The sequence below is a fragment of the Ambystoma mexicanum genome, chromosome 9 (genome assembly GCF_040938575.1).
Source record: "Ambystoma mexicanum isolate Mex_15411 chromosome 9, UKY_AmexF1_1, whole genome shotgun sequence".
Lineage (NCBI taxonomy): Eukaryota > Metazoa > Chordata > Amphibia > Caudata > Ambystomatidae > Ambystoma > Ambystoma mexicanum.
The window spans coordinates 448,618,860-448,631,724 of record NC_090931.1 but is presented as its reverse complement, the minus strand read 5'-3'; the positions used below and the strand labels follow the sequence as shown (position 1 = coordinate 448,631,724).

Genomic DNA, 12,865 nt, shown 5'->3' with positions numbered 1-12,865 from the left:
GTTTCACACACTCTGTGGAACTGTGTTGCATTAGCGGCTGAACATATTCCCGAAGGGGACAAACGGGATGGTTTCCTTGCTATGGTCCAGGATGGCAAGGATGCCATGTGTGAGGCCGTTCAGTCGGGTTTGGACATGGCAGATTGTGTCAGCCGGTCCATGGCGGCGAGCACCGTAATACGCAGGTTTGCGTGGTTGCGGAAGTCTGGGTTCGCTCCTGATGTGCAGTCCCGGCTCCTCAACATGCCCTTTGACGGTGAACATCTTTTTGGCAGCAAGGCTTACGAGAGCCTTGAGAGGTTGCAGACCTCCAAAGCTGCAGCGAAGTCGTTGGGTGCTGCAGTTCGACAACCTCTGCCTTTTCGTCATAGGGGACAGCAATGGAGGGGAGGTTCCTTTCGCTATTACTCGTCCTTCAGTAAAGCGAGAGGAGCTAGCAGTCAAAGAGGCCACCGTAAGAGTGCCAGAGGTGGAAACAAGGGTACTCGAGGTGCCAAGGCCGCTCGGGCAGTTGCCTCTTTGCCCTCAGGCAATGCCGCAGCCACTACCACTCAGTCATGAGGCCAGGTCCCATGGTTCGCCAGTTGGGGGAAAGCTGGCGCAGCATCTTGTAGAGTGGCGAGCCATTACTTCAGATGTGTGGGTTCTGGAGATCATAACCCACGGCTACTGTCTTCCCTTTCGGCAAAGGCCTCACAACAATCCACCTGGGAACCTCTCTTTGAAGAGTCCGGATCCGCTCCTTACACAGGAAATTCAAGCCCTGCTGGAGAAAGGCGCCATAGAACTGGTGCCTGTAGCGGAGAGGAACAAGTGATGGTATTCCCCTTATTTTATTTTTTTCGAAGAAAGACGGGGGATTGAGACCCATCATGGACTTGCGCGGTTTGAACAAACTCCTCAGGAAGGACAAGTTCAAGATGGTTACACTCTCTCAAGTCCTCCAGGCCCTTCAACTTCAGGACTGGTTGGTGTCTCTTGACCTCAAGGACGCTTACTTCCATGTGCCGATCCATCCCAAGCAGAAGTACCTGAGGTTCGCGGTTGGCTACTCGCACTTTCAGTTTCGGGTCCTGCCGTTCAAATTGACCTCCACCCGAGGGTTTTCACCAAGCTCATGGTGGTGGTGTCAGCGCATCTCAGGAAAGGGGGGGATTCACATCTACCCCTACCTGGACGATTGGTTGATCAGGGGGAGCTCTCCCGAGCAAGTCCTGGATCATCTGTCCATCACCTGCCACTCCCTTCACAAGCTGGGCTTCTCCCTCAATTTAAAGAAGTCCCATTTGACACCAACGCAGCGGATCCAGTACATCGGAACAGTGCTCGACACATCCCTGGGGCAGTGTTTTCCTCCCCAGGTGAGGGCTCTTCACATTCAGCAGATGGTGCACAAGTTTCAACTTGCCCAGAATCTCCCAGCTTTCGAGTTCCTGAGACTGCTCGGCCTCATGGCATCCTTCCTTCTTCTGGTGCCAAAGGCTCGTATGCGGATGAGATCTTTGCAGTGGGCACTCAAGCTCCAGTGGTCTCAGTCCTCCGGCAGGCTGTCGGACCCTGTTCAGGTGCCGCCCTCGGTCGCCCAGGACCTTCTGTGGTGGGCCGTCGAAGGCAATCTGATGAAGGGGGCCCCATTTTGGCTGCCCTGGCCGGAGGGGACGATCGTGACGGATGCATCCCAACGAGTTGACAGTCAGCGGTCGTTGGTCTCAGTCGGAGTCCAGACTCAATATCAATCTGTTGGAGCTGAGGGCCGTCAGGCTTGCCCTGAAGGCTTTTCTGCCGACTGTGCGAGGAAAGAGTGTCCTGATTCTAACTGACAACACGGTGGCCATGCACTACCTCAACAAAAACAGGGGGTCAGGGTCACTTCCTCTGTGCAGGGAGGCGATGCAGCTCGAGTTCTGGGCCATCCAGCAGGAAGTTTCGATCTCGGCTGTTCATCTGGCCGGAGACGACAACGAGACGGCGGACGCTCTGAGCAGGCAGAACACGATCTCTCACGAGTGGGAGCTGGATCAGGAGATTCTCCTGGAGATCTTCGCCCTTTGGGGGACCCCTCAAGTAGATCTCTTCGCCTCCAGTGTCAACCGGAAGTGCGAAAGGTTCTGCTTGCCGGAATTTCCTCCAAAAGGAGCCTTAGGAGATGCGTTTGTGGTGGAGTGGTCATTCCCACTGCTGTACGCGTTTCCTCAAGTCCCCGTCCTCCCCCAAGTACTGCAGAGGTTACGGAGGTTCGGTTCCCGGATGATCCTCATTGCTCCGGCGTGGGCCCGGAGGACGTGGTACCCGGACCTTCTCGACTTGTCCATCTGCCCTCCACGTCGTCTTCCCTACCGAGACGATCTGCTCTCAGGGGAGGGGGGTCAGGTTCCCCATCCAGAGGTCAGATCCCTCAACCTTCACGCTTGGCTTCTGAAAGGTTGAGGTATACGGATTGGGACCTCCCTGAAGACGTGATGGAGGTGTTGCTCTCTGCAAGGCGGTCGGCAACAAAGTCTCTGTACCGTTGCCGTTGGAGAAAGTTCTGCGACTGGTGCATAGTTAAGAATGTGGATCCTTTTGAATGCGACATTCCCATGGTTCTGTCTTTTTTGCTTTCCTTGGCCCACAGGGGCTTGCAAGTGGGGACCATTAAAGGTTACCTGGCGGCGCTGTCCATATTTAAGCGCTCGTCTGAAGAATGTTCCTATTTTAAGATTCCTTTAATTTCTCAGTTTTTGAAAGGGCTCACTAATGAGTTCCCTCCGTCACCTTTTCTGATGCCCGGTTGGGATTTGAACCTTGTTCTTAAGTTTCTTATGGGTGCTCCGTTTGAGCCTTTACATTCTTGCCCTTTCAGACTGTTAACTCTGAAAACTGCTTTTTTGGTTGCGGTTACTTCCGCTCGCAGAGTGAGATACAGGCACTTTCAGTTAAGCCACCCTTCACGGTGTTTCATAAGGACAGGGTTGTCCTTAGAGTTCGTCCTTCTTTTGTTCCGAAGGTGGTTTCGGAATTTCATTTGAGGCAGAAGGTTTTTCTTCCGGCGTTCTATCCTCCTCCACATCCTGGTAAGGAAGAGGAGAGGCTCCATAGGCTTGATCATAGGAGAGCGTTGAGTTTTTATAATTTGCGCATGTCCCGGGTCAGAGTGGACGATCAACTTTTCATTGGTTACGCTGGAAAGCGTTTGGGACAAGCTGTGACGAAACAGACTTTGTCTCGGATTATTTTAGCTATCTCCGAGTGTTACCGCTTGGCGGGTAAGGACTCTCCGGCTGGCTTGCGGGCCCATTCTACCAGGGGAGTGGCTGCGTCTCCTGCCCTGCAGAGTGGTGTTCCTATTCTTCACATCTGTGATGCAGCCACCTGGGCTTCAGTACATACTTTTGTACGGCACTACTCCCTCGATTCCATCCGAGGGCAGGATCTGGCCTTTGGCAAGGCAGTCCTTTATTCCGCAATTTGATTGGGCATGCTAAATTTGTGTTCTAAATTCTTTTCCCACCTCCTTGCTTGGTCCTGCTTTGGGAGTCTGTCATAGATATGGAATACGTCAGAGGACCCAATCCCCTCGATGAACAAGTTACTTTCTTACCTGGTAACGTTCTTTCGATGGGATGGTCTGACGATGTATTCCATATCGCTCCCTCCCTACCTTCCGCGCTGCAGAATTTATTTTGCGATTGCAGCTTGCGTTCCGCAAGGCCTTGTGTGTCTGACTGGCAGAAAACTGGTGGCACACGTTCTGGAGGAAAAAACTACAACTGAGGCTATGGGCGTTGTGCGTCTTACTTATCACATCGGGTGACGTCAGAGGAGGTCCTCGGGGACGGCGCATCGACGTCATCGACGCAGGACGCAGACGCCGAAGATTTTCCGAAGCAGCACAGCTCTGGACATTACCTGTCATAGATATGGAATACGTCGTCGGACCACCCCATCGAAAGAACGTTAGCAGGTAAGAAAGTAACTTGTTCTTCTGTATAAGAAGGAACAGAATGAAGCACTGATCAACTGTTCCTTTATTCTTTTGGAAACCTGCCTGAAGGGATATATTGCATGATTTTTATCGTTCCACTCCTGTAACTGATTTAATGAAATGTTACGAAAGATTTTACCAGAGGAATCCAACAGGGCGATAATTTGCCAGTAAATCTCTCCCTCCCTTTTTATAGATAGGAACCAGGAGCGTACTTTCCCATGATTTTGGAATTGCTCAGTCCTAGTTGCTAACTGCACCAACTCCGTTCAAGGTAAGGTTTAGACTCAATGTGCAGTGATCACTGCCCGATCTACTAATGACAAAGTTCTGCTTTTGAAAATTCTGCTCTAGGGCATCAAGGTGGGTCATGATGTGTATACCCCTATTGCCTGCTGGCCGATAAATCTATTACAACCTCATCCAGCCAATTCAGAAATTATAAATTCAGCCCAATATGGACATCAACCTTACACTGGCACCTTTAGATTCCTTAATATGCCCTACTCTTGAAAGTGCCAAATTTGCTTGCCTCCCTCGTGGTGTGACCTAAAAAGGGCTACATTTCTGATCAATCACTACAAGAAAGCAGCCATACTTTAGGGCAGAGGCTGTGATTTGTGTGGGGATTCATTTGTTTAATATTTTCTTAAGATCTTGATTCCAAATGATTATCCAAATGATAATATTACAGTGACAACTTGTAGTTTGTAGTCTGTGGTAAACAAGAGCATGGAGCCAGTCTTGCTTCACTTTGCTTGGATTGGTGAATGGATAGAGTAGTGTGCTGATAACCTGGCTATTGTGTGAGCAATACTCGTCAGGGTTTCTGTGTTATTTTGCTTGCCAATCAGAACATATTAAGGATTTGGAATGTACTTTTTGCGATTTGGATTGAGGCAGCTGGTGAGACTAGCACTATGATGGGGCTTGCGTTTCAGAACTATGCCTTGCCACTGAGTGCCATAGTTTGGGGTTCCTTTACCAAGTGCTTGATCAAATAGGGAGAGAGAAAGAGAGCGAGAGAGAAAGCGAGAGAGAGACTGATGATAGCCTGCCTGGAATGTATGCTCATCATACTATATTATAATTGTCTTTGTAAGACTTAGTGTCAGGAGACCAGATTAACGCCAGGCAGACCGCTTGTTGAGCTTGGTGGATGTAGGCCCTTTTTCATTGACTTTGAGTGCTACAGTTCTGCAATGATGGCACCTCATTCAATTATGGTACCCTGCGCTTATGGTGTGCCAGTTAGAGCAACTGTACAGCCCCGTCAGTGTATTCAACTACAAGCCTGCAATTAACATGCACTGAACCCTTCCTAATCAACAGAGTTAAAAGAGCAATTTAGAGAAGCAATACAGACCCCTTCCCACCCAACATACCTGAATCCCTGGGGGGATGCTATAAATAATCTGAATGGTTCCACAGTCGGGATGCCCAGGTAGAGATTGAGGAATTGAATAAATATCCATTTTGCCTTTTGGTTGGGTCCCAGTCTTCTCTCCATAGATGGTCTTACACGCTGGACACTGCAAACTGCCATCCTGCAAGAAACAAGCAGAATCAATGAGCAGACACCATGAGATTACAATGTAGCAACTTGGACAACAGTGACTAAGAGATAATGTGGGACTGTAAGTAGTCACATAAGTTTAATTATTTTACCATTAAACCTATCCACTTAAAGGATAAAAATAGCGTGTTTAAATGCTTAAGGAACTTTTTTATTACAAAAAAGATACAGCAAAACTTTTATGTTTTTGCAAAATAGAGGCCAATGTCAGGTTTACGTTGCACCGCCAGGGCAACATTATCAGTGCTTCTCGCACAATGTTTTGCTTACATTGAGTCTAACATTTTCATTAAAGACTTTCAATAAGAATTCTGTCCACACTGCAAATCTGAAACCGATATTTTTAATATAAGCAAAGTACTACTGACAGCCATGGACCAGGGCCAATCATATGCTCTAATCCTACTCTACATCTCTGCAGCATTTTACATCACGGACCATTTAGTGGTGCACACCAGATGCAACACTACGGCCTGACTGTACTTGTTCATCTAATGTCTGTCTCACCACATCAAACTAACCACATCCAATCTTGTTTGGCCCCCATTGCTTGTGGAATACTCCAAGGCATAATATTTGCATCTACTTTTTAATACTGATATGGTCTTGAAAGCCCATGGCATTTGTTTCCATGTATATGCTGCGTAACACCATGTTTTACTAAGACGGAAAGACAGTCCATGGCGTCATCACCACGAGAAATCTCTCTTCTCAGGTCTGCCAATGTATTTATATAAAGAGGAGCTGTCTTTGCCTAAATTGCCAAAAATCTAAGATCCTTGTCCTCTATGGGTCATTGCATTATTACTCTTCATTTGAAGAGACCAAATTTCTTCAGCCACCCACGAATACCATCCCCACAACATCCACATTCTAGGAATCCCAATCCAGAAGGACCTCACCTTCAAGCTGCATATTAACTCAACCATAAAATATCGTTCTCAGAACCTTGTCTGCTAACAGAGGTCCTCCTTCCTCCATCTATCCAGAAAAACTGTTAGTTAGTCCTCACTTTAGTATGATCACATCTTAAAGTATGTAATAGCCTTAAGACAGATCTTCCACCACTTCCTATAGACATTTAATAATTGAGCAGCTCGACTCATCTTCGGGCACATTCGTTATGACCAGCTTTGATGTCAACCCCATAGTGGGCATTCAAGGAAAATTCACTCTAAGACATAATGACTTGTCCAGAACACCCTGTATGAACACACGCCCATCGAGTAGATTCCCCAACTATAACCTCTCATCCAAAATTCTATTGAATCTTTTCTGAATAAGTATAATAGGTATGGCAGACAAAACTCTTCAAACAGGTTTTGACCATCTGAATTGACTTCTCTACCTACCTAAAACTGGAAGAGGACTTCCTCCAGTTCCTCAGAAGCCAAAAGACCGCTCTTTTCAATGGCACACATGCTGGAAACTGTGTCCTACAGCTCTTCCCTTCCTTGCTCTCTCCTCAATCAGGCCAAAGAACAAGTTACTTTCTTACCTGGTAACGTTCTTTCGATGGGATGGTCCGACGACGTATTCCATATCTATGACATGTAAGCAGCACAGCTGTGGTGATTACATGTCATAGATATGGAATACGTCGGAGGACCCAATCCCCTCGAACACACAGTTTCAGCATTCCTTCCACACTCATGAGTAGCTCTATGAACTCTCCTATCGAAAGGCAATGATATTGCTAAAGCAACAAAGATTACCTTTTGCAAAATTTGTATCATCGATCTCTTTATGAATTCTGTTTTTCCTTTAATGTATGTGAGGTGGCAAGCTCTAAACTATACAGCTGGCAAGCGGCCATGAACATTCTTTATCCCCACTTGACTTGCCACTTTTATTCCTTAATTCATATCCATGGCCCTATCCAGCCTCCAACTTTACGGTGACAGTGAGAAAGCCTAGACCTCTCAGCGTAATGTTTCAATCACACCCTGTTCCCTGTACAAGTAACCATGGATGGTTGTGTGGGGTACATTAGCTTGTTGCAGACATTTAACAATTAGTGATACAAGTGGGATTCACTTTGCTGTATAGAATAGGCTGCTCTAGTTGGTGACCCTGTAGTAAAGCTCAGTAAAGAATAAAACTGCTAAACCTTGTTCCTTGTGAGTGAATCGGACATGAACAGTGTCGGGATTCCTGAGTGGAATTCACATTTTAAGTGAAAGCTCAGAAAGAAGCCAGTGACAGGTTGAATATAGCAACCCCAGTGATCGGGCAGCCAAAGTTTGAAATATACATCCTTGAGATTAGAAGCACAGCATGTACTCGGCTCCTAATTTGCCCTATTCAACCTGGGAATAAGCACCATTGCCTTGTTAAAGTTGACCAAAGGAATTGTAGGGGGACAGTGTAGCAATTAGCCCTAGAAAACAAAAAGCTGCCGATATTAAGGGGACCACGCGGAAGCTCTGCTTTCCCGTTTCAGGCCAAGACCCACCTGATGCAAAGTTCTGCAAGTGTTGATACTGAACTTCACAGCGACAAAAACAAACAGAGGAAGCAGCGTTCACTACCCTTTACCTGGCAGATAATGAAGGGTTGCACGCATTAAGGAGCAGCTCATCTCGATGGACTAGCACATTCTCCAGTGAGTCTTCAGACATTCTGCGTGCCTCATCAACATTTCTCACACCGGAACCATTGCTGCCTGCCCAGAGATCGTGAACGCAAGTGTTGACTTTGATTTGCAAAGTTTCCAGACAGAGTTCACGACCAACTGCCACTGCAGACATACAGGACTGAGCACTATCTTTTCCACTGGGCCTACAACTAGCATTATGGGATAATGCGGCATCAGGGCTTTATCCCGCTCACCCCAATAGGTTTGCATCTCCCATTCATTCCTATGAGAGGATCATTCCCAGTTGAGTGGATGCAAATACTAAAGTAATGCAGTAAGCTAAATGACAACATCTAGCTAATCAGTCACTCTCAAACTGTTCCCCCCTTGGGGTTACCATATCACTTCTAAAAAACTCTCAAACTGTTGTTAGATGATTGGTGGAGAGGAAAACTCAATTGGTTTCCAATGTGTATATTGGCTTCCAAAGTAAATAAAGTCATTTAGGTGGTCAAAGCAAAATGTATCTTGTTCAGTAGTGTGCTTTTATAGGAACAGAGGTCAGCATGTGATACATAAATCATGGGTCCATATGGCAATGCATTTCGGAGAAAAAGTGCTCCTTCTTCAGGGCGAACCCTGTCATTCACAAGATTAAACAGCAGTATATTAAACCATGTCAGTATGTTGAACAGGTCATACATACAATGCAAAAGAAGAAAAAGAAAAAAATTGCACATACCAAAAGTGTTCTGTGTGTCGAGGGGAAATGTAGAAGAAACAAAAAAAGTGTAAATTGAACAAGCAATACATCTACTTCATAACTTTATGTTAATGACTGAGTTGAGCACGTGCTCATATTACTTTATTGCTGCTTTCCATTAAAAAATCTGTAAATCTGTATGTTGAACACACTAAAGGGGAATGTTTTTGAGACGTTTCTCTCTGTGTGACTCAATCTCATATCATGCACTGCCGACGCTTTCTCTATGGCGTTCAGCTCTTCATTCTTTCTCCTTGTCTCATGGGATCCGGTGCTTGCCTGGTTGCTGCGAGACCTTCCATTGTCAGTGATGTTGGCCATTTTCTTCAGACAGACGGTTCACCACCGATTCGTACCCGTGGTCTCGGCACTGCCTGTTGGGCTCCTGCCCTGCAGTTTTCTCAGGGTTCGGGGCCTCCGCATGTCTGACATCCCATTTTGCCACTGGGAGCAAGTTTTAAACTTGCGGGCTTCCTGGTTATAGTCAGCTATCACGCAGCAGAGTGCCTCCCCCAGATTACGTATGCAATTCTCGCTCTCATCTCCTGCTGTTCTCCCTTCATACTCTGGACGAAGGTCTTTTAACGTACTTGTCCCAGTACCTTGGACATCATGATTTAAAGGAATATGACCCTTTTCCACAGGATAATGATATCCATCAGTAGTTTCTTCAATCAGTCATGATAGTTCATGTCTTCTTGTGTTGCAACACATCCCATGTAGGCCATAGTGTGTTCAGCCTGAAGGAGTTCATCACAATAAATAGAGTCCTTGTCCCCAAAGCGGGAGTCTCTCCCGGTGAGGTCTCACTAGCCTCTACCCCTAGGGAGGGTATTGCAGAGCAGGCTCACCTCCCTAGCCTCAAAGGGAGGGGGTCTGCCCCTTTGGAAGAAGGGACAAATTCTTCCCATTCATCAATGCTTACCCAGAGGGTTGCTGTAACAAGTGAGGGAGAGAAAGAGACACATTGTGATAAACATGAGGGCAGGAAGGGAACTGCGTGCTGCCATGTTCACAGGTGTGGAGGAGGGAACTGCAACTACAACACATGCTTGGAGTTTTCTTGTAGCACATTTGTAAATTAGGAGTGGGCCTTTCATAGGTCTCACTGCAGTTTGGGCAAAAGGCAGGGTGGTTGGCCGGCATCAGGCTTTGAAATAGACAGTCAGGAATTGCACTGCTTTGTTAATTGGACATGCATTAGTTAGGTATTGAACAGATGCCTTCTGTTTAGCTTCTGTCTCCTCCTCCAGGCCATACCTGGTCTCAAAGCAGTGCTCATTGATATTCAGAACATCCCCAATACCAATAGACCAGGAGGATGGGTACTGAGTTGTCCCCGGTAATGGCCCTTGCTCAAAATTGAGGGCACTGCCTACCTTAAAATGATATGGCCACTATTTGGGGAAAATCATGAGACTATCCCAGTACTTGGGAAGAAAGGCAACGCTGAACAATGCAACTGCTGATAAACTGAACCGCTTTGCAAAATACTGAGGTGAAGAAAAAAGCATTGGTAAGCCCAGCAAGCCACCCCATTAGGGGTTTGCCCTCCTAGCAGGGCGGAAGGTGGGCAAACCAAAGGATTACCCAAAACCTTGCTCCCAAAACCCATCTGTTAAACTGCTATATCGTGGGCCATAGAGTAAGGAGCAATAATGCTGTGCATTCCTATTCGGTTTCCTGTCCTCTATGGGCAGTGATATGGGTGAGTAGGTCACCTACAATTACATGACCACAAGCCCCTTTCAACTCCTGGGAAAAGTGATTGATCGGATTTCAATTAGAAGGTCTTGCTGGCATGCGCATGAATTGTCCCAGGGGCAGATGCACATGGGGCACATGGGGCACCCGCGGTCTGTCATTTGCCAACGAAGGGGGTATCTTTTCTAAAGGTTAATGGGTGTCTGTCCCTTTGCCAATTAAACACACGTTCTTAGTCTTTGGAGACTGGGATGATTTGGCCGCTACAAGAGCGCTGATAATTGGGTGCAAAAAGAAAACAATGCTCAGGCACCTGTTTGGATACTCAATGATAACTCACTCTAACATCTCTTAAAGTACACTGTGGCAAATAGGTTAAACCTGTCTCTCTCTGGCGTGCATGTCTGCATTATATGCACATTTAATTCTTTTACCAACTCTCAACCTTCCTTGTGTGAATAGGAAGTCCCTCCAAAATTGCTACAGAACTAAAACTATGGGGGAAGTCAGAAAGCTAGGTGATAGTACAAGACCCAAGTGCATGTCTAGGGTTGGCTCACAAGGAAAGGTGGGGGAGCAACCACAGTCAGAGGGTTGCCAGGATGATGGGTTTGAGGCAGTCGATGTTGGGGCCTGGTGTAAAATTAAGTACCTCATTTTTTCAGCCCTCCTCACCCTTTTTTTACATCTGCTTTGCACATTTCCTAAAAACAGGAGCACACTATGTAAATGCACTGGATGAAAATGCATTCAGATGCAAAGACAAGCCACCTTTCTTGAGCTGTTGTTCATTGACTCTGCATCTAAAGGGATCATCTCTGGTGCAGGTAAGCTGCAGGCTAAAAAACCAAACCAAAAGTATGCCCATCATGAAATGGTGGAAATGTTTGTTTGAAAAGCAAACTGAAAGCATGTGTAACCAATGCAACTTAATGGGAGGGCAGGCCTAATTCGGAAAATTGTCTCAATTATTTCGGTCCATTTCTTTCACACAAATCATCTCATACCAAGAGATAATCTGGCAGGATCTCCAGATGGAATTCTACCCCTAGAAGGATGAAGGTGACCTGCCGGAAAATACACAGTTGCATTGAAGTACCCCCAGGCATGTTAATCTTGAATCAACATGAACTTCACATCGAAATGCATGGTAGTGGTAACACATTTGTGGGGGTTTACGGCATAATAAGATAGAAGTCATTTAAAACACGCCTGTACACAAGTATTTCTAGGTGCGAAATGGCATGAAACTAGTCGCCCTGTCAGAAAACGAGAGTAAAATAAGGGGACACTCTAGAGTCTCTTAAAAGCATACGAACATATTTCTAACACATGCTCAAAATACCTAGCGATGAGTGTAGTTCCCGTGATTGGAAAGATACGCGAGGACAAAAATTCTATGAGGCAGCACTGTGTTCTAAAATTAAAATGAGTTCACATACATGTGGTCAGTATGAAAGGGTCAGGGGATTGGCCCAGTCGAGGGGGCTGAGGGAGAGAAGATAGGGACCCTTGTGGGCTGTGGCAGGAGGCCTACCAGGGTTTTCACCACAGCCAGTCCTGCTAAGAGGCAGGTGAGTGAGTTGGGGGGACCTCAGCCTCTGCCAGGCCTGTTTGTACCACGTTACATGTACTTAGTACGAGTGTCACACGATGCCTGCTGGTATTATGATCAGATTTCTGTTCTTGCAGGACTACCTGTCCCTGAAGGCTGCACACAGGAAAATACTCGCCACGCTCTGAGGAACAAATCTGAGGAAGGGAAAACATCTACGCCTTCAGCAAAGCATTTCACCTTCAATTCCAGACTCACTGCATCTCTGTGTTGGCAGCATACACTCAGGAACTTGCAAAACAAAGACTGTAATACACATGAGAAGGGGCAGGGCTACTTAAGAGTTTTTTTTAAACCTTTTGCTACTTTAGCACAACCCCGGCGGAAACCAGAAAGGAGATGGTCCCCAGGAAATAGGTGATCAAGTGAATCAATGAGGAGGGGAGAACAAGGAAGACAAATTAAGTCAGGGATACATAAACCCAAGAGGACCAGCAAAGATGGGGAGTGTTTGGGTAAAGTGAGGTGGAGCAGAGTCAGACCGAGAGACCAGGTGTAGGAAAGACTGGAGAAAAGCGATTTCGATATTGAGGCAAGCTTGCAACAGGTGAGGTGTTGGTTGCGAGAGAGTGGTACCTGACTGAAAGAGCGGATGCGAGTGAATGTTTGCTGGAGCTTGTGAAGGGTGATGGTGTAGTTTAGTAGGATAAGTGAGTGACAGCTAG

The 12,865-nt window shown here is 46.6% G+C and overlaps 1 protein-coding gene across 2 annotated transcripts in view; it reads right to left on the bottom strand.

The window, feature by feature from the left end:
- Positions 1-12,865, bottom strand: part of DTX2 (deltex E3 ubiquitin ligase 2) — a 1,122,618-nt gene that overhangs the window by 134,855 nt on the left and 974,898 nt on the right. For both annotated transcript variants that reach the window (XM_069614954.1, XM_069614953.1), the window contains one exon: positions 5,350-5,511. In XM_069614954.1, the coding sequence (XP_069471055.1) occupies positions 5,350-5,511 (162 nt within the window). The remainder of the gene's footprint in view (positions 1-5,349; positions 5,512-12,865) is intronic.